This window comes from Odontesthes bonariensis, chromosome 14, assembly GCF_027942865.1.
Source record: "Odontesthes bonariensis isolate fOdoBon6 chromosome 14, fOdoBon6.hap1, whole genome shotgun sequence".
Classification (NCBI taxonomy): Eukaryota; Metazoa; Chordata; class Actinopteri; order Atheriniformes; family Atherinopsidae; genus Odontesthes; species Odontesthes bonariensis.
In genome coordinates, this window is record NC_134519.1 from 23,705,587 (window position 1) to 23,732,645 (window position 27,059).

Here is a 27,059-nt window from a genome sequence, read left to right on the forward strand (position 1 = left end):
GCCTAGTCCCCTAATCCTGATCTCAGTCAACGTTTATACAGAGTAGACAATGTGTTCTGTCTAGCGTGTTATGCTTGCAAAGCCCACTCCTTGTACATTGTTGGCTGTTAGTGCAGTTTTTGCTCACATGTCATACATCCTCCCTGTCACTCTCACAACCTTTTGGGCCTTCCTTCAGTTTGCTGGAACACAAACATATCAACCCAGATACACACACAAGCATAGACATGGACTCACAGTAGTGAGTGGTATCAGGTTGCCAAGGGCTGTTTCTGAAATGACTGGCTAACCACCAAGAGTTACATGGACTGGTTGAACTCTGTCAGTCAATAGTCTATCACCCCTGGTTCTCCACCGCGGTAGTTTGGATGTAGCCTCAGGCTGTCCGTGTGAGACTGTGTGTTTGTGATTCTGGAGGCATGAAATACAGGTATAAAGAGATGGGGAGACAGAGAGTTAAAAAAAAGCAACAACATATTTATTAACAGATTAATAAAATTCTTTTCCAATGGCAAGTGCCTCATTTAACTCTTAATGGCTCCTTAAAGGCCAAGTATCAACAGTTTTTATCTTCAAAACTGGGCTAAAGTGAAGCCGAATAATGTACAAGTTCTGTCCTGGTTACTAATTATTGGACTAAAACTGATTAAAGTTTGTGCACTTGCTTTTCCTTGATAAACACACAGCCAAGCCATCACCATGGATCACCCAGCATATGTACACCAAACACCGGCTGTTTGGTGTTCATTACTAATACTTCCAAAATATTTCATCACTATTTTGCTTCATGGTTTTATATTATTGCATGTGTTTTAGTGAGTTACACGGCAGTGGTGACGACTTCACATGCTGGGCTTTCTCTACAGTTTGTAATGCAAATGAACCATCCTGAATGAAGCAGGGGAGGTGATTGATACATGTGTTTGATGTTTCTGAATTATCAGAGGAGACTGTGTGTGAAAAGTGTGTGAAAGGTAGTAGCTGACTGTTTCTCACAGACCTAACTTTGTAGCACACCCACTGACTGTGATTAAAAAGCTCGGAATTCTAATTGTTTTTGAACTCAAAAATCTTTTTGCAGATTCATACCACCCGGGGCAAATTTGAACCCAGTTGCATTCACTTTATATGCAATTTTGCTGCCCATAAAATGCACTTCAAAATGTGCCCTGAGGCCACAGGCTATGAGAGTCCAGTGTGTCACCAGATTATTGGTGAAATGATTGTAAACAGAGAAATGTGTATCCATCAAAGCTGACTGCTGCTTTTAATGCAACTTTGAGATTTTTATATTGCAGCTCAACTTAGTGCAAAATGAGTGGTTGTTCACTGATTATTGTAACCATGTACAGAATGTTAATGTTCCACAATAAATATTAGAGTTAGATATCAACAGATGAATAGTTAAAACAGCTCGTGAACACTGCCCTAACTTCATTCTGGATCAGTGGAAAAGACACCCCCCCCCCCCCCCAAAAAAAAAAAAAAGATATCAATATCAACATGTATTACTTTTCTCCAGTTTGCTAGGGGCGCTCTGAAAAATAGGTCTATAGTTAAGTGAATATTACACCTCAACATGATTTATTTCTTCATTCATTAAATCCGGAAAGGAAATGTTAAATTACTTAGCAGTGTCTAGTTTGAATGCACTTTATATGCATTTTTAGCAGTAAGCATACAGTTAGGGTCTAAAATTAACTATTTTGGCTCATCCACCAATCACAAGTATACTGAGAACATTTAGCAGCCAAAAATATTTATTACTTGCCATAGACTTGCACTGTGCATGTTTTGACAACTCATCCATAACTACAATACTTAAATGTCTCAGACTCAGTGGTGCAGTACTCTCAGTACAGTTCTGACACTGTGTATTTGTGTGTTGGCATACGTGTGTGTGTGTGTGTGTGTGTGTGTGTGTGTGTGTGTGTGTGTGTACTAGATGAATCTTATGCGGAAACTGTTTTTTATTCTGATACTTTTCTGGAGGGGTTTATGCTACATGCTCCTCCAGCCACGATTAAAGCTTTTCTTTTGCTTTAAAAGTGCTTCTGCCAGCAACTTTAACCTCCCTGGGGGGATTTCTCACTTTTTTATCAACAGTACCATACATGGATTTGCAAATATTCTCCAGTAATGCTATATCTTTATATGTAAAGTTCTTTAAGCCAGTATTTGCATCTGGGTTAAGCCCCTTGCATATTATTGCTCACCAAATTAATCTGAATCTTATTTAATTTCTTCCTTCGGGGATAAACCATACATGAAACAAAAATTACGAAAATGTAACTGCCAAAAAACCGAAAGGGGTGCCTCAAGGTCAGCTAAAAAACCTTTCGTCTTGATGGTGAGTTTGCGGTGTCTGTGATAGTAAATTTTAGTTTTGAGATGGTAAGGTGCAGCAGCCTTCAAATGAAAATGATAGTGTTTCAGAATATACATTTCTAAAATTCACTGTGTTTTATTTTCTGCAGATTATACATCTTATCCTAAAAACAGTGTCAGGCTCAACTCATCTTTTCAAAAGGATAAAAAGTACCTTTGTCCAAATGTGTTTTTGTGGAATATTGGCCACATAGTGAACAGACTGGAAATGTCAGACAATCTTGTTGTTACCATACTACCTTTGGTCCATTGAGGACACAGTGGGAGTAATTTCCTGCTCCCCTCTTGTTGAGCTCTATTTGCAGAGATTTTGTGCTGTAATTGAATCGGATGTCCTGAAGCTTGGACAGAGGTAAGACACATCTTGCTCCTTTCAATCTAATATTCCCCCCGGTGAGCTTATTGATGTTAAAGATTGTCCAAAGGAACCTGAACTGACATGGCACAAAGGATCCAGTTGAAGACAGATAGTTATTTATTTATTTTGTTTTCTACAATCAAAGAAAGCACAAGAAAACTAGGTATTTTTCTTCAAATTTGTTCGGAGGTTTGTTTAGATGTGTCGCATGTTTGTGATCAACAATCTCTGTCATCACCAGGCAGCTCAGATATCCGATATGTGTTATATATCTCACCTTCTTTGACTGTGATGCCTTTATTTGGATCCCAGGAACAGTCCCAAAAAATTATCACACTGACAGTTTGCACCTGTCGCCTGACACCAGTGACAGGTGGAGAGCATGAGAAATGCCAAGTAAAAAAAAAAAAAGACATTGCTAAGTGGGTTTCGATAATAGATCTACCATGGCAGACAATGACGGACAGAAGATCCGAGACAGATGGTAAGAAAAGTCACTCTCACTCTGACAGCAGATGCAGATGAGATTTAAATAGGTCACAATAAGGATAAGAGGAGCAGCAACCAGAAAGCAGCTTTCGTGACTGTAGAGGATTAAGTGATTGGTCCCTCACCAAGTGTCTCCAGTGTCAGAGGAACAACCCTGGCATAACAGAAGGACTTTTTCATTCTGGGAGCTCATATGGCAATGCCAAATAGTAGGTTATACAACAGTTGTGCTTTATCTGTAGAACATCTACCAACTTCTGTTAAGGAGACAGATGAATAATAACACTGTCTAACATATCTGTAATCATATTTATCAATATATTAGTAGACATCCCAACTTGTTCCGTAATATATCAAGTGTAGAGCTTCGAGTTGCCATAGAAGGACAAAAGATAAATTTTCAATCAATTCACCTTCTATACCGGCTTCATCCAATTCAGGGCTGCTGGGGGGCCTGAGCTTATTCTTCAGACTAAGGGAGGAAGCAGAGGTACCGTGTGGGAATCCACACATGCATGGGGAGATCATGCAAACTGGCTCTAGTGACGATTTGAACCAGAAACTTTCTTGTTGTTAGCCCAAAGTGAAAATGTTAACCACCACACGTCTGTGCAGCCCAAGTGACATTTTAGACTACGTTTATGATCTTGTGCACACTATTGCATAGAAACGAGAAACACTTTGCTCCCACTTTTGATTTTTTTTGTTCGCAACTCAAACTTGGCTTTAAAATCTGGAGACATCTCTGTGAACAGGGGACATGACTGAAAATCAGTATTGGATACTCAGATCTTTTGGCTCTGTTTCTTTTTGGTAATAATGGATGCTGTGTTCTGGACTAAAAAGCAAAGTGACCACCCGGGTTGTTATCAGCGCACAGTTCAGAATCCTGCATCTTTCATGGTATGGGGAAGCATTCCTACATATGGAACTGACAACTTCGGATGGTACACAATCAGGAACATGGCCCTGTCCCAACTTTGTTTTGATGTCCCATTACCATGAAACAGTCAAAATAGTCCATTACCATGATCTATTATTTTTCATGATGTAGCATACTTCTTGTGTTCTATTGTAAATGGAATGTTGGTCTATGAGATCTACATTCTGTATTTATTTACATTTTACACAGCCATCCTACTTTTTTGGAATTGGGATTGTTTACGTTCCAAATAAATTTGGCAATGTAAACTCGAGTCTGAGAGGAGTAAACTGGTAACTGTACTTGCTATGTTATTATATTCAATTCCTATATGTGTAAAAATGATTTTATGGTGTAAAATGTTGCTTCTATTCATCATTTGAGTGTGTCTGGGCTTTTAGGTGCTTACTATTTTTGTACTCTCAGTGATAAACAGACTCCAAAGAGCATATCCAAAACTAGAGCTGAATAGACGGAGGAATCGTTCACTTCAGCCAGTCATGGGGTGGAATTTCCATATTAGGCTTTTTGACAGTTAGCAGATTGTTATATTTGAAGTGTGCTGAAATGAGTGCAGATTGTATACTACTTATGTTAGCTGATCGTCACATGAATCTCAGGTCTGCTGAGTGGAACTGTTTGGAATTCAATCTCGTCAGTCACACTGCCATCCATTTTTCCTCACCGCAGCTCCTCTCATCTCCTGCTGCTTTCTGTTAATGGAGATATCACCTCCTCCCTCCCTGCCCCCGTCTCTGTTCTCTCTTTGTTGTCCTTTTCAATCCACTCCACTTTCACTTGACTTCTTTCAAATCCTTCTGCTGTGCTTCTTCATTGGCCAGCTCAGTGAAACTAATCGACAGTAAGCTATCACTGAGAGCACACTGGCACTTTTTTTTTTTTTTTTTTTTTTTTTTACAGCAAAAACTAATCAGCCATTGTTAATGATCCAAGTCTCCCTCCCTCCCTTGGTCATTGTACTGTAAGACAACAAATTATTCACAATGTGAAATAAAGTAGAAAAGGCCAGAAAGACACAAATTAGGTTTATTATTGAGTAGGATTTTGGAGGGCAGGAAGAGAGAGTTTCTTAGCAAGGCTCCATATTTCCTTGTAGCGAATGCCAAGTGCTCTGATGGCAAACGGCTGACATTTTGAGGCTCTGGGGATATTGCTTTACCATTGATGTCAGTGTATGCCACATCTTAGGAAAAAGCATAACCAAAAAAGTCACACAATTTATAATGATAAGCATTGTCTGAAAAAGTAGTGCTGACATAGATGTCATCCACTTAAAGTTGTATGGAATTATTTTTGGTAATGGGAGATAAAATATTCCACCATAGCCAATTCAGTTCATTGATACATTTCTTTCAGTTCTAAAGTTTTATATATCCAGACAATAAAGTGTTGCCTGGTCCTTATCGGGTCTTAAGATTAGGTATATATGACGTCAGTTTAAAAGAAATCTAACAGATTATGTATAAACGCTGTCATCACTTTTTGAACAAACAAAAAAAGTGAAAATACAGACGCTGAGTGTGAAAAGGACACCTGTTGATTCCTACGTTTGTACAATCACCATTTGAAATACCATTTGGTTATAATTTCCAGTATGACATCATCAGTATCATTGCTGTGGAGGAATATTGCTCCACTGTTCTTTACAACTTTGTCTTAGTTCATTGAGGATTATCGGGATGGTTCATGCACAGCTCTCTTTAAGCAACAATACAGAAAATGACAATGTAGCTGTGACACATTTATTCTTTTAACTGGACTTCCCAAAAAGAGCATTAAACATCTGCAGCTCATCCAGAACGCTGCTGCTAGAGTTTTAACCCGGACTAAGAGATCTGAACACATCACACCAGTGTTAAAATCTTTACACTGGCTTCCAGTCAGTCACAGAATAGATTTTAAAAGCCTGCTGATGGTTTACAAATCCCAGAACGGTTTAGGCCCAAAATACATCTGTGAAATGTTCAGAGAATATAAACCCAGCAGAGCTCTTAGATCCAAGGACTCAGGTCAGCTGGTCCAGTCCAGAGTCCAGACTAAACATGGAGAAGCAGCATTTAGCTGTTATGCTGCAAACAAGTGGAACAAACTGCCAGTGGAGATCAAACTTTCACCAAATGTAGACATTTTTAAATCCAGGTTAAAAACATTTCTGTTCTCATGTGTCTATGCATGAAATCTGCACGTTATCTTTTAACTTATCTTGACTGTTGCTTTTTTTAAAATTCATTTAAATGATTTTATTTGTTTCTCTTTATATTCTTTTATGTATTTTAATGCTTCTTACACTCCCTGCTGCAATGCTTTTATTTTATGTAAAGCACTTTGAATTGTTTGTACATGAAATGTGCTATATAAATAAATAAATTTGATTTGATTTGATTTAAAACTATGTGTTTCTCATTTTCAGGTACACTGACCTTTTTTTTAAACACGTTCCCAGGCCTGAAACTGTCCCAGAGCATCCGAGGGCTGAGATGAACCCCTCACTTTATGGTCGCTTGTCATTTTTGTGGTCTTTTAAAGGCGTCTTTTTGCCCCTTTCAACATGACAACAAATTCATGCATATGGCTGCAGATGTGCAGGGCTCACAAGCAGATGTGTTTATATGACAGTGGTGTTACATCCCATAACTGTAGGGGGAGTCGAAAGTAAGACATTTTCCAAATTCTCTAGTGTTACTATATTCTGCCACAACATTTCAGTCAAGTTGAGGTCTGGATTTTGACTGGATCATTTCAACCTTGATTTATTTTCTTTTTCAGCCATTCTGTTGCAGATTTGCTGGTGTGTGGTGGATCATTGTCCTGTTGATTGACCCAGTTTCAGCCTTAAGCTTTAGCTGTCCGACAGAAGACCTAACAATTGACTCTAGAAAATTTGGCTATGCAGAACTCTGCAAGGTGTGACTGCAACGTGTCCAGGTCCTGTGGCTGCAAAACAAGCCTGAATTATTCCTCCACCGTGCGTTTTTTTTAATTTTATTTTTGCAGTTTCTCTTAGCTTTGCACGATCAGATCATTGCTGATGTCTCTCCTCCATGAATGTGTTAATACACACCTGAATGCTCCAGACCGGCAAAATGCCAAATCTTCTACTTTTATAGAGGTGCTCACAATTGTTGATGATCAATTAATGAAGTACATCTGATTAGAAAAACTTGAGTATTACCTACGTTCTTAATTCCTATGAAAACAATAAGAGTGCACTTAGTTTTTTCACACACTGCTTCTACCTTTTGGCTTTGTTTTTGTAAAATAGATGATGACAATGTAATATGTCACGTGTTGGTGTTCATATAAGGTTTTATTTGCCAAGTATTAAGAGCTGATAAGGAACCGGATTTTTTTTTTTAATGTCCCGATACTATAGACCACATATGTCTGATATGTAATCACATCCAACTTTAGACATGAGAGACAGTTTGCTTTCTTTTTCATGTAACCGTATATACAAATTTTTCCTATATTTTTTAGAAGTTTTTCTTTTTTTTTCTTCTGCAGCTCACCATGTTTTTTTTGTATCCTTTGTTATTTTGATTATTTGTTCTCATGGTCATCTAGTCTAAAATCATACTGATGCATCTTACCAACATATCCTAAGGCAACTCTGAATAATTTCATGCTGAGGTTGTTTTTCCTCATCTAAAAACATAGTAGTTTTGCGTCCTCCCTTTTTCTGTTTTTATGTAGTCAGCGGGAGACCGAGAAAATGTAGCTGTACATTGCAAAACAATTACTGCACATCTTCGTCTCACACACTGTCTGACAGGAAGGAAACCTCGGAATTTTCTTGATGGGATTGTGAGTCAAGCCAAATAAGATCAAAGTCCTCACAGACAAATTTTCTTCACAACTGTAGGAGGGATCTTCTTGTATGTTGCGTTTTGTGGATTTGTTAGACTTTATGGATCATTGACAACACTGCATGAAAATCTGACAATAGCAGAAGGAAGAGACAAGAGTGACTAGGAAGACTTATGTTATGAGGATGGACTCCTGGTCAGCTCTGACCTAGTTCTGCTAAAAGTTACGGACTCAGATGGAGTATTCAGTCTGCTTTATTACTTTGTTCTTTAAAGCCCATTTTACATTGGAGCAGAAGGATTGTAAAACAGTCAGTTGATGCTCATGGCACTCATAGACTTGAGGTAATGGTGTCGTTCCCCTCTCTGGGGCGCTGGAGTTTGTTGTGTCTTATCTAAAACTGTCTTTGTTGGTTCCCTTCTCAGGCAGTGCTGTGAGTGCATTAATATTTTGTTATTGCCTGAGTCAGTGCAGGCTCTTAAACCCACAGAGGAATAGTCTCTTCATTTACCTGGACTATTTACATAACAGCAAAGAGAGTCATTTAACTAAATTAAATGTAAGCAACATTACTGTGAAATGAAACTGTGTAAAATATCATGGTCTTGCCCACTTGAACTTGTGTTTTATCAAGTTTAAGACCCGATAAGGAATACATTATTTTGATCATTTTCTTTTTCTTTTTATTATGTCCTAATATGTAAAACCTTCGAGTTGAAAGCGGTGTGCTTTCACATGACTGTAGAGTTTATGCTGGATGCTGGTTTTAATTCACAGATTGTGAAATCTTTGGTCGGTTGAGTGATTTATTTTCCTTTGTACAAATGGCCTCCGTTGTGTTTAAATCGCTGCACATAAGCTCCTTTTAGCCGTTAAGCTGCCATCAATTACTGCTAGAAGGGTGATAATGAGATTCACTGATCACCAACGAAGCAATTATCACCTCTTAGCTTAGCTGCAAGGCTCCGAAACGGCAGTTTTAATTCTCTGATTGCTTTTACTGTAAACAGCATCTGAAAAACATTGACATGGACGCATCACTAAAAGAGACTTCGAACACCTTGTTTGTTTGTATTGCCTCATTAGAGGAACCGAGATATTGTTTACTTTTTAAAACACATCACTGTCTCTTTTCTCAAAGGTATATAATTAACTTGTGAACTTTCTCTGTGAGAGCCAATAAAACTAATTAATTTTTGTGCAACAATCATCAGTTCAGTCATGAAACAATTGGATACAAGTCTTTACACTTGTTCTGTTAATGAAACTCCAGTCAGGATGACAAAGAAAAAGACAGAGGGGCAGGAATTTAATTGACTGAAGACACTGCCAAAAATAAGTCAAGTTAAAGTTGAATTATGCCCAATTTTTCCCAATTTTTTTTTTAAATAGATTTAATCAGAAAACAGTTTAACTTTTGTTTTAATTTAAAATCGCTCTCTTGCTGATGAACATGGTTGATTTTACAGAATGATTAAAGAGGGACAGCTTCTCTCTTACACTGCTAGCAGAGAGGGATTACACTTTGGAGGCAACATTTCATCATCTGAAGCATTATTTTGTCTTCATTCAGAAGAGAAATGGAGTCTCTCTGAGACAGCGCCAATATTTGATGATGTATGATCTCTCTCTCTGTATGATGTATCCTATCGGCATTCAATTTAATATTTTAATTGTAGAATAAAATAAATGATAAGTGAGGCCCTGCAGACAGCATCTGCAGTTTGTTTCTGAAACCCTTGTCCTTTTGTCTTTCCCTCTTCAACCCACCTTCCTGTCTTCTGCTCCCCTCTTGCCAAGCCCCTTCTTTCTACTTCCTTTCATTCACCTCAGCTACATTGTTTCCCACTTTGCACTCTGTTCTCTGTTTTCACACTGTGTTAATACACACTCATAAGCTGAAGGTAAGAGAGTGCATTTGAATTTGTGCAGGCTTGCCCAAATTTAATTACTGCTCATATTGCACAGGGAGGTCACTGTAGACTCGCACATGCTCAGTCTGTCGCCTCTACAGTCAATAGACATCCTGTCTTTATTCTTTTAAATATTGATGCACTCTATTGGATTTTCCCCCTCTTATATATCTATTCTCAGCCCTCTGTTAATGATCCACTTCAATTCATTTGTTTTATTTTTTAATCATACAAACAATTTTCGACTTTTCCCTCCCATTGAGTGTAAAATAGAACAAAATAGAATGAAATGATTAGGAAAAAAACCTGTTGCTTCCTGTTCATGCTCTCAGGGTTGCCTCAACTTAGATGACTGTGAATCCATTCTTCTTGTTGGTGGGTTTGTCAGCCTTAGCGTGGTAATTTGATATCATGGTCTGCAGAAGGACATTTCTGTTTTGTTGCAACATGAGTTATGAAATTAAAGCTGAAAAGAAGTAGATTTGACATGACTTAAACTAATCAATACATGGCACACTAATGCAGTGTCTTCATGTAGAAGCTGGGATTTCATACACACACAAACACACTAATGCTATTTACAGGAAAGCCCTGTCTTGTTTCAGGTTTTCTCTGTACATATTACTGTCATGTCAGATTTTATCCAGTGCTGTCCTAAATATGCTTTTAGACTGTTTAGACGAGTAATTGAATTAGTCTTCCTTAATGTGCAGTCTGATACTGTGATGGCTGCAGATGTTTCTCAGGAAATGGCCAAAGACAGCGTGCATTTCGCAGCTAGTGACACTTCTAACCTCATTAAAGGAATCAGCTGCTACCAAGATGGGTATTATTAACCACACTAGCAGTCTGGCTCAAGGGGTGGCAGCATCTGTCTTGCCTACCTTGTCACAACCGATATTTTGGTCTTGACAGAAATATTTCAACGACTGTCGTATAGATTGTCATTGAATATACCCAGAACTTCGTAATTCCCTAAAGATTAATCCTATTGAGTTTAATGATCCCATTATTTTTTCTTCCGCATCATAATTCTCATATTTAAATATCTGAACACATTCAGAATAACTGCTATAATATTTTGTGACATTCATGTTCTCTTGAGAGTTATTTGACATTTTCATCAGCCTTTGCTGTATTTTATTGTTGGTGCTCAGTACCAAACAATCCAGATTTTACCATTTTAGTATTCTCATTGTTAGGTTATCATGTTTATGTGAGCCTTTACGACAAAAATGATTCATTCAGTATATGCATACTACCAGAACTGCTAGCATGGCTCCGTTTTGTCAGTTTTAGGAATGATTTAATGGAAAACTGCAGCTGAAAAAGGGTTGACTTGGTCTAAACAGCTGTTCCAGGTGAGCTTTGTTTCACCTTAACAGCAAGCTTGCCTAATTTTTTTTTTTGCTGTGTTTTATTCTGTTCGGTGCAGGGATGTCAAGGATGAATGTCTTAAATGCATCATTAATGGCTTTACAGTTCTTCATGTCATGAAAGCCATTTTGGAAATGGACCATTTCCATGGTCTGATGTGTGCTCTTCCTACAAAACAGCTCTGTAATGAGCCACAGCTCTACTGTGTCATCCACCACCCAATTTATTTGGAATAAATGTAAGACCTTGAGCTGGTAATTGAACCTGCCATCCGTGAGTAAACTGCATTAGATGAGGTCTGCATGCAGACTTGCTGAAGATGTCCTCAAAATGTATATGAAACACTATATACACATTATGAATTAATATGTATTTACACTTGTAAGTGCAACTGAACCAAAGCGGAAGCATGAAGTCACAATGTGAAATGCTTGTACTGGTATATTTTAATGCTCCTCTCTATGCACCATTGATTTCACCATTACAAGTGAAAATATTCCGGGTGTTGCCTAAATATACCTAAATATCACTTGAAGACAGGCCCTCACTCTGCACTTTCCACTCTCCAGCAGAGTAGAGTCATGCTGTGTGTTGCAGTTCTTTCTCTCTAATGCATGCACATAAGATGACACTAATAGTATAATGTCTTCCCGTGTGGTTTTATTTCACTCCTACTGCGTAGTCTTTCTCAAAATGGCAAGATTCCCGTCTAGATATATCAGGGGGTCTCTGTCAGTGGTTTGAGGCAAATGTGAAAGAAAAGTAATACTGAGGCATAAAGATTCTCTTCTCATCAGCATACATGGTTTTATGTCTCAAACTCAATGAAAAACATTGTTGAAAACACATGGTAAAACTGTTATGAGGATATAAGCTACAATTCTCAAAGGCTACATTTTGCCAAGTTTTTTGTGTTTTTTTTATTAACAAGTATTTGTTTTTAATTCCCAATATTTGTTGCTTTAAGCCATTATGACCTAAGATTTTGATAAGAAAGCCCTCTTTCTGGAAAATGTCAGTCTCTGCTCTAAAAACCTTTTATTTCTGAGACTTAAGAAACGAAAATCACAAAATGAAACTGATTCGAGAGGTTGAACCTTCAGCTTTTATTAACCATTCTGCTAACCCTGATGTGTATCAATATTTTTATCATATGACATCAGCACTACATCAGGCTTGAAAGGCGAAAGCACACATGTTGCTTTATGTCTGAAATGACTCAAATTGAATTTTTTTAGGAACATTTCCAATTTAACTGTGACCCTGTTTTCTTAAAACTCAGAATAGTGACAAGCGAGGGAGAAAATGGGAAAGTAGGACAAAACTACTTAAATTTGTCCAAACACATGAAAAGCTCTGAGAAGGCTTTCAGGAGCAGTTTGATGCATTTTAAATCACTGCCAGCTGGACATGTCATCTGCTCATTGGCATGAGACAAAGCGTTCCTCTTCAGTGGATTGAAAGGTCAGGGTGACGGCCCAGTTCCCCGCAAAGCGTGACACTGGTACACCGGAGAGACAGCATTTGTGTTTGAGTGGAAAGACAAAAGTGCACATGATGCACACATGGCTGTTCTTTTTGTTGCACATGAGTTCTATTTTTTTTATTTCCTGTGGCGTGGGAGTTTAATTTACAGTGTGAATAAGTATTGTGCGTGATGGTAATCTGTGCTAAGATCTGCTTTATCTGCCATTGAAAAACAGGGCTTGAGTTCACAATTGTGTTCAAATGTGCAGAGGTAATAAGAGAAAAGCAGAGAGAAAAAAAGAAGCGACGAGATTTGATTTGTTGCGGGAAAATGCGATGGTTCTGGATTAAGAGGAGAGATGCAGAGGTCATTTAGATCGTCATTAATGCTTTAAAACAAACATCTGCATTTGTGATGCTTTCTATCATGTGTGCAACCACAGCACAGAATTTTTCATTATGTTTTCATACCTTTTCAAGGCACGTGTACAATAGATGGCATGAAAGTACTGTCAAAGATATGATAAACTGTGCTGGCCTTTGAAACAGAATGTAGAAAAGAATGCTGCAATTACAAAGGAACATATTGACGTTTATGGACCTCTTACTTCTCTTTTTACAGTAAACAAGCACAAGCCATGGATAGAGACCTCCTACCATGGTGTGATCACTGAGAACATGGACACCGTGCTGCTCGACCCTCCACTGGTGGCTCTAGACAAGGATGCACCGGTTCCCTATGCAGGTAGGAAATGCAAAATATGCACTGAAAAAAATCCATTTAGTCCAGTTTCAGCAGGACTAAATTGTTTACATCTATTTTAAAAGTCTTGTTATGGTCAAAAGAACAAGATAATGACATTTTTTCTAACATCATGTAAATGTACTGAGGGTAACACATAGATACCTGCATTGAGTAGACCTGCTCACAAATTGTCCTCAACAAGGATGCCTCAGCACTGTGTGTAGGCAACTGTGGCAACTTCACACAACCAGACAAAAACACATGATACAGCAGTTCTCTGTTCTCACTGTTTGTCATGGAGACTGAATTCCATTTATCACTGTTAGCAGTGTAAAACAAATGGTTTTCTTTTTTTCTTTTTTAAGATAGCGATTGCCATTGCATAGAGTCACTTTACACAGATACAGATATTTTCAGGCACATGATAAATCTAAACAGTGCTGAACCTCTCCAATTGTGATAACTTCACACGTACTTGATTTGCTCATTATTAGCTTTAAGCAAGATTTTGAAGTTGATTGAATTCACAATTGCATCAATTTTTGCATTGAAAGGAGGAAAGACCACTGATTAATTCAAGCCTGGTACAGTTGATTCATTCCATGATATTGTCTGGTCTCAGACACAGACACATGAAACAAGCCTTATTCATCCAACCTTTTTTTGACAATTATATATTGGACCTAGCCTCAACTATTGTGCATCTCTACTCCACTAGATTGTTAGATACCTGCACCCATTGTATCTGACATGTATAAGATGTCAAAGTCAAAGTACTTTTCATTCGTCTTATATGATTAATGAAAACTGCATAAATGAATCTCTAAAACTTCATTACTCCTTAAGAATTTTCCGCAAACCATTCAACCAAAAATTCCGGTGCTGTGCAAAAAGAACTACTCTGGGACAAAACCTTTTTCACAAGTTCAAAGTAAAGCTGCCGCACAGCCCTTAATCTTTACCATTGTACCGGATGCTGGGGGTGTAGAGCTGACATGTGATGCATGCTGACATGTTATAATGACAGTGCAACGTTATTATAGACATCCTCTCAATATGATAGTTTCAAGTGCTGATTATGTTGTCTAACAAGAGCTGGAATCAGAGACAGGTACAGCTGACAGTAACAAGAAGAAAAGGGACAGGGAGAGCTGTTATAATTGGACAAAGTATTCTGGGACTCAAAGGCAAACAAAGAGGCTTTTGGCAGCTAATGCTTAACAGCTCATTATGGCAAAATGACTGCTATTAATCCAAGTGCTGACAACCATGGAAAATAGATAAGTCAGCTACTTTCCTCCATCTGTTTTTCTCTTTTTTGCGTGTTTTTGCAGTCCCTGAAGGGTGTGAAACAGCTTAAATCCATGTTACTCTTTTTCTGCCCTGTATTGTTCTTATATAGTTGTGTACAGTGTAACCCAAATACTGTCAAAGGACTATGGGAATAGTGAAGGCATTTTTGAAAAGGTACAGAACATACATTTAGCAAAATAGAGACTACAATGAAAATAGCTCTTTTAGGCATTGTTCCCATACACACATGTAGTCTTATAGTGATTTACAGGAAATGTATTTCCCGGGTAAACATATCATCGGTGCAGTGAGGGTTCAATGACACCGTGACAAATAGGCAGCCAAATGAGAGAATTCATTGTATTTGTTTTCCCTCCATGATTAGCATGTAGTTTGTTTAGTTGAGAAGGTCAACCTTGGTGAGATATCACCCAAAAGGAAAAAACAGAAAGGCTCCTGACTGGTGATATGTCTCTCCTTGAATGTTTTTCATGGCTTGTAGTCTAATGAATGAAACCAATACAATAGCTTCCAAGGAGACTGGAAAAATGGCCATAAAAGAGCAGCTCTGTCCCAATTTATCTTTCTTGGCTTACCCTGTGTTTTGCACAAACACGTTCTCCCCACCCACTCGGAAAGAGTCTAACTATTCTGTCAAATTTTTATCTTGATCTTTGTCCTCATTTGTGTATTTTGCTCCACCTAGCACCACATTCCTTCTTTCTCAATCCAGCTATCCTTTTTTCTCTTCACTACCTTGACACTGTGCTCCCAGCGAGCCCATATATAGCCAGGCACTTAGACCATAGACATTCTCATCAATCGTGGTTTTGTTTTACGGCAGAAAGGAGTGGGCTATCCCTCTGGCTCCACATTAATTGCGGTGTGGGAACACAGACAAGGATTGTTAAATACTTGCCTGTTTCCTCCACTCTTATACTTTTCTCTCGTCATTCTTTCTTTGCCCTCTCTTCGACTGGCCCTCTCCTCTGAATGCCTCATTTCACACCTCACCTCTCTTTTTCTCCTCTGTCTCTTGTTCTGTTCTGCAACACCACATTTCACTTTGAAGTAAACTACCCAAAATGGGTATAAGTTGAACATTATACATTGAGGCAGACATCTTGGAGAAAATGTCTTACCTTGATGACATTTTTTGTCCTCTGCCCAACACACCAGCACAACATTTCACTGTCTTCTGTGGGTTGAAGAGTACTGTATTTGTTGATGGCAAATTCTCAATCAAATTAGTATGAGGAGTGATGGCAATGCTCCAAGGCAAGCAGGCAGTTTAATTTGCTTCGTCTTTATCTCAAGGCCACAGTCAACAGGCATGGATGGACTTCTCCCATTCATCATGGTACCAGAATTATGTACTGTGGCACATTGTTTCTCACACAGGATAGAGGAGCAAAAGTAGCTGGACATTTCAGGGGAAAGGGAGAACAGATAGCTGAGAGAAATGGAGACAGAAGGACAATTATAATAAGAAGAGTTTTTCACGGACAGATGCGGCAAATAACACTCCTTTGTTATTCCTGTTGGTTGTGTGAGGGTGAGTGTGCATGTGGATGCGTGTGTATACCCAATGCACTATTCAAAAAGTAAATCGGTATCAGTTATGATTTATGTTCTGAAAGTGCAGCACTGTGTGTTTTCTGATCCAGAGTCAGCCAATTCATCGTGGTACAAGAAACAAACTTGTTCCAGCTGTAAGCTGTCATCAGCACCTGATGATCGGATTGTGTTTGTTATAACCTTTGACATGACAGTGCATCTGACAATATTTCTGCTTTTGAGTTGGATGCACTGCTGTCCTCTACAACAGACGATCTTGATTGATTTATTTCTCATTATCAGTGAATTTCTTTTTTCTCAATTGAGCTGGATGCTCTCTGGTTTGAAAACTTTTCTTCTGTTTTCTACTACCAAACTTTCTTGAATGAACAGTGCTTTGTTTTACTTTAATGTGACTGATTCAATCATTAGTCTTTGTTTGGTCCAAACTAACCATATCACCATATAGCATGTAGCGTTGTTTGTCGTTTACAGAATAACTGGTAGTGAAGGCAGAAATACAAACTGATTTAAAGGCATGCTAAAGACGGGTTCACACCACAAGATTTTCACTAGAGCGAGATTTTTGTAGTGTTCACACTTCATGAAGTTTAGTGTTGTGTGTAGTGTGTGACAGGGTGTCTCTTCACAGGTTCTTTCCCTAAAGTCTGATAGTCATGATATTAAAACCATCACAGAGGCATAGTTCTCTTGTCACGGTTTAACAAAATTCTGTTTGGTATCCTGAGCAGATTCTTGTTTCTCCAAAATGTTTATTGTGTTGTTGTTTTTTATTTTCCCGTTCCAGGCTTTACCACATTGTGTCTTCTTACCCTGTGAGCTGTCACTGGCTGCAGCTACTCACTGACAGCTCACCAATAACTCGTTATTCAGCCGGGGACTGGGACCTCTCTGCATCCCGTCTTTTTAACATTAACATATAGGGATTGACGTCCAGGGATCAAACCACTGATCTACATTAGATCACATGAAAATCTGACCCAAAACTTGTAGTGTGAACAAGACAGATACCGTTAATGTAAAAATCACTTTCAAAGTTATCCCCTTCTTTCCTTCATTTCAAAGTAATACTGCATTTATTGTACCTCAGAAGTTGGCATTCATAATTCTTAATCTCATCATTTTGGCCCTTAAGAATAAGTTCCCAAATATTTGTATTTACTCTGTCAGCTGCCACACCTGAGTAAGCCTCGGGTGGATATTGTTCTGATTCTTGTCACTCTGCTGTCAGGAGTGATCCCCTTCTGTGATAGGAAGAGTCTGCACTCGTCTGATCAAGGCTCTGTTACAGTGATCAGAAGTTTTTAACCCCAGATACTGCGGAACACGCGCCCGCCTTTATCCAGAGCAGCAATACGATCACATTGATCAACGTGATCAATGTGGTAAAGCATCAGCACAGACGGGGAAGAGGACTGCATAGATGTAAACATAGATTATATCTCTAAAATTCCATTTTTAAATTGTTGGGTTTTGTGAGTAACATTGAATGTAAATATAACCTTTTATGTTAAAACTATGTAAAAAATGTTAAGCTGAATCTTTATTTTAGACGTTATCATTAAATTAAATAAAGGCTTCAACAAAATACTACAAAGACATGGTACATATATGCATGCATGGTTGCATTTATTATTATTATTATTATTGTTATTATTATTGTTATAAATTATTTAAAGCATCCATCCATTTTTACCAAGCACTCAGTCCACATGCTTTTTCTACTGCCAGCATGATTTTGAAAATGTAAGACTTTTTATCATAAGTTCAAAGCCAAAGGGAAGCAGGATTTTTCTCAAGAAAAAAATCCCTTGAAAAAGCAGCCATTGTAAACAAATGCGGCTCCTTCAATTCAGTCACAAGAGCAGACAGGTGAGTAATTGTAAATGAAAAGTCTGAATATTCCTGCAGATCTGTCAGGAATAATCCATTCATTATTTACACCTGGATCCCAAAGAGCAAATAATTCATATTTTTTTCCTCATCCATATTAAAAAATGGACCATAGATAGACAGCCTTTAAACACTTCCTGATTTTAGTATGGTTGCAGATGTATTTGTATTTCTTTGAACACCTACAATGGTAAAATGGGTGATATGCTGCACGTGTGATCAGAAACAGCAAGAGTGCATGTTATCCCTTTTAAAAAGAACAGGCCATTAAGAAGAGAATAAAAGATGGAAGAAAACCACAAAATAAATTATTGGCATGACTGCAGAAAAGTCCAATTTTGCCTTTGATCACAATCATAGCTTTGACTATGTCTTCACAGTCAGTTTCCCCTTGCCGAATCCCTTTCTACCTACTAAACTGCGCTGAGATGAAAAAAGAGGAGACGCTAATAAACCATAGACAACAGAAAAGCAGAAACTTTGACACACTTCAAAGATAGTGGAGTAAAAAAGAGGAAGTGGAACAGGAAGGGAGATGGACAAAAATGTTAGGAAAAAGGCAGGTGATGTGAGAGCAGGAGATGAAAGAGGGAAACAAAGTTAGACCCAGAAAATGGGAATATGGAGTATGTGTGTGTGCATGTGTGTAAAAGAGCGTGGAGAGCGAGATGATGTGATGGATCATCAGAGGATATGATGATATTGAAGCGACAGTCTGATCAAACCATGCAGGTGTCTGTTTCTCTGCCCAGAGGAGGAGAGGAACATTGGCTGACTATCTCTGTCCTTCTCCTTCTACTTTGTGTCCTATTTGCCTTTGTAAAGTGGTTAAATCGCTGCAGTGGATGTTTAGTTCTCAGGTAATAGTCAGGCATGTGTGCAACATAAACAGATGCAGAACATCAAAGATTCTGTGAGCTCTTTAGGGCACTGACACTTACCTACAGACTGGATTTCTGTCTACTGCAACATTCATTCACTCAGTATATTATATTCTAGTCCTTATATCAGGTAAAGTCATCAAATACAATTAGTGTGCACACATTTTTAAGTTTGTATGAATTATTAAGTAGGTAGCCAACATATTGAAATTAATGAGAGACAGCAATGAGAATAAATTATTCATATTTCAATTGTAGAGGGGATTGCTGTTATGGTGAACAATATCCTAATCATATAACAGAAAAAGAAATTGAATCTCCGGCTAAGATTAAAATCCGTGGACTTTAATGATATCAGTTAAGTCAAGCCCTATACACATGAACATAAATGTTTTAACAAACCAAGGTTTGCAGTTCTTGGCTCCTGAAACTGAATATTGTTGAAAAATGTTCACACTCTTTATATGGTGTTTTCATGTGGACAGGGTAGCAGTTTTTTTGTTTTTTTTTTGGCTTGCTGTGTCACCACTGTTCACCACTATCGTCATGGTTTGACATCAGGATGTGCCAATCTCCCCTTTGTCGACATGGCAACGGTAGACGGTGCCAGTGCTACCTTTGTAAACAGGAATTTCTCTGCAAAAATGTGTAGTTACTTTCTGACCATACTGAAGACTGGAGGCATCAGAATGTGCTATGAGAGAGAACTAATTGAATACGTTGCTGGTTTTGGATGAGGCCCGATCAGAGAGAGACTCGGATTGTTAGAGATAAGTCTCGCTATTTAGCAGCCATCTTGGATGCACCTCCAGAACCATTCATACTGTAGGTTTCCAAGACTACAGGTCCGTTCAAATAATAATAAGAATAATAATAAAAAAGCTTCCTCTCATCTTTTCCTAAGCTCCTTTCCTTTACCTTGTAAAAAATATCATTGGGTTAAAGTAAGGTGGTAGGAAGAATCCTTCTGGACTTAGGAAAAGATAACCAGGCTGCAACAAGAATCCATTCTTACACTAAGCTGTGATGTGGGTCTGCAGCACTGACACTACAAATGTTCTGCGAGTATTCTACAAAGAGTGTTCTGGATACTTAGTCTATTGCAATCTTATCACGTTGTTACATGAAAATGATAGAATATATATCATATTAGAGATAATATGGACTATTAGTTTTTTATTATAATATGTAACTGAGAAATGACAGAAGAAAATGTGAAAAAGTAAAATTGTGAAATATTGTGTTGTCACAGGTTACTTATACTCATCCTCCTGTCCGCATATTTATCCACATGAATAAGAGTTTATATAAGAATAAGAGCATTGGAGCTCCTTTTCTTCGCATTTTGAGAATTCAAACAGCACTTATAATGGCTGCTTGTCAGATTCTTTTGGGTCATTTAATTCATTTAGAAAGGTTTCTAAATAGAATAGGAGAAAACCATAACCACCACTGCAAATGTGCCTAAGAATCAAGAGTCATTTGGTTCTGCCTGAAAATAAAGCTCCCACTGTAATTGGTGCCATGATTGACCAAAGCAACATTAAGGTGGTCATTAACATGTTCTGTTTTGAAAATTCTGTTTTGGAGGGCATGGTGATGGCATGATTTATGTACAAGAGCTACAAAACTTGGGTTCAAATTCTGGTTGATATTATGACCATTATTTTTTTTAGATCTAAATAGAGTATGTGAGTGTGTGTGTGTGTTTAAAATGCTTTCAAAAGCAGTCACCATTTAGTTTTTCAGATTTATTTTGTCAGATTTTTACTACAAAACTCATGTCGTATTTTTTAGGGTTTATAAGAATTGTTTCACAAAATCAACCATTTAGAAAACTCCACTTCATATTTTCTCCAAGTGTTGTGGTGGACTAATTTGACAGAAATAAAGTAAAGTAAGAAGTAAGTAAAAAAAAAATCTTTTTTACAACATTTATTGGTGTACTATATGTATAGTGCAGTGGATTGGTGTAACTGTTGCATAACTTTTTATGTTCCACATCCACAGATCCACAGTTGATATAAAATTCTATATTATTTTGGTCTCTGGAAGCTTTTTCTTCATATTGTCTCCTTCCATTTCTTAAAAATTCAGGGCAGGAGAATTATTTTTTAAAAATGCATCTCTTCTTGCCGTTTTATTTATTTTTTTAACCCTCAATCACAGTGCATCGTTTGTTTTGACCTTCTTTACACAGTCATAACTTTGCACGAAGCTCTCACCTCTGTCATAATTTCTTTACAGTATACTGACGGTATACTGTCTCCATTTCTCTCAGCTATCTGTTCTCCCTTTCCCCTGAAATGTCCAGCTACTTTTGCTCCTCTATCCTGTGTGAGTTCTGTGGAGGAAAAAATGTGCCACAGTACATTATTCTGGTACCATGATGAATGGGAGGAGTCCATGCCTGTTGACTGTGGGCTTGAGATAAAGAAGAAGCAAATTAAACTGCCTGCTTGCCTTTTCATTTTTTGTCATTGTTATTTGCTCTTTTCCCTGTGGGACCCATCTGTATTTAAATATTCAGTCATGCAGTTACTTAAGCTTTTGTTCCTTCTTTTGGAATTTATTGCTTAACTGACAGAGTCTACAAGCTGAGCCTGATTGCATTCTCGTTTTGTTTCAGAAAAACTACAACATATGTAGCAAAGCAATTCATCGAGTCTAATGTGAAAATAAGCCCTTATCTGCTGACTGAAGAGATAACTTACAATATTCAATCACACTTTTCCAGGAAAACACCACAAACATTGAAACTTGGTATTTTCTTGTGGTGGGAATCACCTCACTACTGTTGAGCCAAACTAATTGGATTCTTATAAGATGGTCAGAGTAATTACATGTTCACTAAAGCTCAACTGGAGCTCTGTCATCAGCGCAATGTCAAATTGCTCACAGCGTCAAACAACCTCTTAGCCTCTGATTGATTTTTATGAAGAACCCAGCCCGTTCCATTACCAGCTTATTATCCCATTTTTTTAAATTTTCTACTGGATTTTTCTCACATTTCTTGACACTATGAGATTTTCAATTTCTCTTTTGCCTCTTTGTATGTGTGTGTGGTCACTCATTATAAGCTGAAGTTGTGTGTGTTTCGTGTTAGCTTGTGTTTATGAGTTTCTATGGGGTTATGAAATGTGATTTATCATCCCATTAGCTTATTAAATTAAGGGGTATTTCTTATGTGTAAAATACATGATCCAGCAGGTGCTGTTTAACTGCAGTGGCCCATCTGCTGTTTTCTAGACTATTTTGCTTCATAAACAAGTGTTTTCTATAAAAAGGGGCACATGCAACATGCCGTTGATTATTGCCGTTATTAGTTGATTATTGCAAAGCATTCCACAAAACAGTGACCACAGCGGGTGCAACCAGTGCTGATCAATATTTCCACTAATCACTATTTTACTGACAACGATGGTCTTTTTTTTCATTGACAAGGGTTCATTAAAACTTTTATCCCCAAAAATTAGTTTATTCAATATATTCCCACAAATGGCTCCTTCATCATCATGCAGATGGCAGCTGTGACTCGACCTACAAATATTCTCTCCCAAAAGTCTTTTGGCAGAGCTCGCATCACTCTGGACGCCGCACCGATCTGCCTGTCAATCTCCCGCTCCATTCGTCCCTCACTCGTGAACAAGACCCCGAGATACTTGAACTCCTCCACTTGTGGAAGGATCTCATTCCCACACCGGAGAGAGCATTCCACCCTTTTCTTGCTGAGGACCATGGTCTTGGATTTGGAGGTGCTGATTCTCATCCCAGCCGCTTCACACTCAGCTGCGAACCGCTCCAGTGAGTGCTGAAGGTCACGGCCCGACGACGCTCACATCATCCGCAAAAAGCGACCCGAGACCCGATTCTGAGATTGCCAAACCATACCTCCTCAACCCCCCCCCCCCGATGCACCTAGAAATTCTGTACATAAAAACTAAAAACAGAATTGGTGACATTGGGGTTAAAAATGAAAATAATAAAACAATGATAACATTGAAAACTTGTTTTCTGGCAGAATCTGTGTTTTTGGTAGAGAGAGACAGAGACAGGTTGGGAGGTGGAGGGCAGAGACACTGTCTCTCTTTTCTCAAAATGACAGCTGAGAGAATCTGCTCTAAGCACTGACCCATGGTCCTGGTAGGAGTTGAGATTACTTAATGAAATGTTCAGTGAATAGCAGCTGAAACCAATCCAGTAATTGTGTGCTCTCAGACTCTGGCTCTCTTCTGTCTGACAGAGGTTTGACAGAGCTTCAACCCGCTGACAGGCCAATTAGACACCAATTTGCATATCTTCCTCACTCCATTTGCTTTGTTCATGCGAGCAAAAAAATAAATTAATGTGCCGTTGTGACCTGTGTATGATATCTGCTTAGGTCAGACTAACTTCATCCTAAATCGTTCATGACCCTTCCACCCTCCTAACTCTTAGCCTCAATCCATATCTATATCATTACAAACCAACTGGACCTCTGTTCTTTCATACAAGCTTCTTCCCATTTTTCTGAGCTTCTAACCTAAGCATTCAACGCCTTCTTCTTACTCATTATGGTCATCATCCAGTTTATGAATAAATAAACAGAACAACGCTATGTAACTGAAGTGAATTGAAAATGCTGTAGCTATATCATAATGATACCCAACAGTTGCAAGTAACAAAGGGTCACAGTTCTTAACACAAACTTTGTCTGAAGGAACTGGCAGCCTGTTGACACTTTTTGAAATATTATTTTTTCCCCTAAACATTGCTGAGCACTTTAATTCTATCAAATTCTGTCAACTTTGGGATCTAAAGCCTGAAAGCCTGGAGTTATAGAAAACCTTTTGCTAACATAAAAAGGATACTTTATTTTTCCTTGCCCTACTAAAATTAAACAAACCTAATTCATCCATTCAGTTTCAATTCCAGCTTCTATCCTATACTGGGTCACAGGAGGGGTGAGGCCTATCAGGCCCACTGGGAAAGATGCCTTCAGCCCATCACAGATCCAACACACAGACAAACATATCAAACAATTCTGCACAGAAAAAAAACAACCAAAACACAAAACAAGCCTGTCTGTCTATATATATATGTGTATGTGTATATATATATATGTGTGTGTGTGTGTGTATCTAGAAGAAGATTTGTACTAAACCAGGTCCTGACATGATAAACATGATAACATGTTTCATGAAAGACCAGCAGCTCAAATGAACCAGGTGCTGATGGATGGGAACCACCATAAATTGTTACCCTAAGGCAGGACAGTCCTGTTCATAAGGCTCTTCGGAAAGGGGCAATGCCTTCCAACCTCCAGTGGAAAAAAATCCCCTGCCTTTTCGAAACATGACCCCCCCTGTCAGGCTCCATAGTTAATCGGAGTAAGCTAATCGCTCAATAGATGAGTAGAGCCCAAGAGGAAATTGGAAGTTATACAAGAGGTGCCAGCGATTGATTGGCAAAACTATAAGATTAGACAGACAAATCTGTGCACTGCCTGGACTGATTACAAGAAGGCTTACGACTCAATGCTGCACTCATTAATAATGGAATGCTTTGAACTCTACAGGTCATCAACAGTACACTAAGATCCTTCATTTAAGGGGAACTGCGGTATTTTCAACATTAAGCCTCTTTTCTGAGTCGTCTGCAATGTTTTAGAACCCCCCTCACCGCTTTTTTGATGTTTACTGCTGTCTCCGGTATTTGCCTAATTTTGATTAATCTCAACCTGCTTCAGAATGGCAAGTCATGCGCATTTCCAAAAAGGTCCGTAAAAGCACAATAAACGTCCGTTTTCAAAATAATCAACTCACTGGAGTGGTTACTGGTGTCACTGCACGAAAAGAGGGATTTGTGTCACTGTGGACGGCAGTGAACATCCGCGAATTTGCCTAATTTTCGGACGCACCTGGGCGCTTGCAGGCAGACAAACTTTAAGTTTGTTGAGCGAGAAAATCGTCGGAAAAGAACCCGACTCGCGGCGGGCTCTCACAGCGGGGTGCTAATGGCCCAGCAATTAGCACCCCGCTGTGAGAGTGCCTGGACCTCTCACTGGCCTCGCTGGTATTGGACGAAAAAGGCACGCGATTACATAAAAAAGCTCCTGTAAAGCTGACCGCCCATTGGCCAATAAGGTTAATATATGCATACTTTATATGGGCATATCACTCAGCAATTATGATTAATAATTGTGATTATGATTACTAATATTCCTGGGATGTTTGTGTACTTCATATATTCACGTCATTCTTATAAGGTGCACTATGACTAGGCTAATGCAGGCATGAATGACGTGAATCTATTGAGGAAATGAAAAAGGAAACTTTTTTTTTTAAAGCGCTTTTATTGCCACACCACACAATGTACATAGCGTACATTGTAATAAGAACCATATTGATAATAAAGAATTGAAAACTATATACACACACACTGCTGTAGCCTACAATATACACAATAAGCCTAAACGCCGCCGTTTGGAATCCGCATTACTCCGGTCCCTGCAGGGTCTGCGGGAGTTGTCAGACGTCCTCATCCTGGATCAGAAGCTGGCTTCTGGGAGCTGTTGGAATAACCAATAAATAATCAAAACATAGTCTATCCATGCACAGCATATTGACAACTTGTCTATAAAGTAACAAAAGTCATATTGACAGCGTATATGTTCTTACTCTCTTTCACTCTTCTGTGGTGAGACTGAGAGTATTTCGGGTTGGCTTCAAGACGCGCCTGTAGCACAGCACACAGGTCCGTCACGCAGCTGAAAAAAACAAACAAGAGGAATGAATAAAATGACCAGTGCTTAAAAGTATCAGTGCCAGCCGTGGTAAAAGTCAGCGCCGCTCACCCTCGATAGTGTCGCCGTCTACCTCTCTGAAGTTCGGACTGTTTGACACCGCCTCCTTCAAGCGACTCGTTACATCCATATTGTGAGGTGACAGTAGCCTGTAAAAACAATAGGCCTATGGTTAATAAAAAAAAACTGCACTGACGTAACGTAACATCGGGTCCAACTCAACTAGATATTGGGAGAACATTCACTTATTCTTACCCTTGACCTGGATTATAATGCCACGGTGAGTTATGCAGGCGGCGAACTGCTTCCTATAAATTGAAAACACGAAATTCATTTTTTTAAATAAAGCAACTCACACTGGTTTTCACGTGATGGACACAATTAAGTTGAGTTTAGCCTAAAGCCAGTCAATAACCTACTCTTACCGCGATTTTCGGATTCTGTATCCGCCTTCTCTTGGGGGTGCGCTCTTCAACTTCTCTGGAATGTAACTCCAGTCCGTTCTCGACGGCCATCTTGCCTCCAACCTAGCGAATCTCTGGTCGATTCCCTCCAAAACCCTCTCCACGACCGTATCCACAGTGCTGGCCACCATACGAGACATTCCGGTCATAGCATTCAACAGGACTTTCATTTGATCTGCCTGTAAGCAAGTGAGTAAGTAAGTTTGATATACAGCACATTTAAAATCAGCGAGAACTGTCCCAAGTGCTGTACAGTGTCAACAAGACTAAAATTAAACAATCAAATGGTCATGTGCAAGTAGAAAAAAACACACAAACCTGTAGACCCGCAGAGAGTTGCTGGGGAGTTGAAAGCAAGTCGTCTTCCAGCCATTGTATTCCGCAAACCAGGGCAGTTTTCACAGCACGGGACCTCAGCGATTTCTGTCTCCCTTGTTGCCGCCAGATCTGCTCCTTAAACTTTTTGTTTACACTGCACGACACAATGTTTCTCATACGTGATTGAACGAGAGCTTGTGCGAGCCGTTAAGCTCCACCAATCATATGCGTATACGTCATTACACGGAATACTCGCGAGACAACCTCCCGTCCTTTTGCTATTTAATGTTGTCTGACCACAGCTGGCAATTTGCACTGTTTTGACACAAAAATGGACTCTGCAAGGACAAAGAAAAGACCT

At 38.8% G+C, this 27,059-nt stretch overlaps 1 protein-coding gene and 1 long non-coding RNA gene across 2 annotated transcripts in view; one reads left to right on the plus strand and one right to left on the minus strand.

The window, feature by feature from the left end:
* The window catches only part of clstn2a (calsyntenin 2a), a 159,872-nt gene that overhangs the window by 62,371 nt on the left and 70,442 nt on the right, over window positions 1-27,059 (plus strand). Inside the window, exon 2 of the mRNA XM_075483684.1 lies at window positions 13,365-13,487. Within this exon, the coding sequence (XP_075339799.1) occupies window positions 13,365-13,487 (123 nt within the window). The remainder of the gene's footprint in view (window positions 1-13,364; window positions 13,488-27,059) is intronic.
* Window positions 25,555-25,985, minus strand: LOC142399179 (uncharacterized). The gene is made up of 3 exons (XR_012772853.1): window positions 25,968-25,985; window positions 25,792-25,880; window positions 25,555-25,682 (listed from the first exon to the last, which is right to left on the minus strand). It is a non-coding gene; the product is annotated as an uncharacterized LOC142399179 (long non-coding RNA).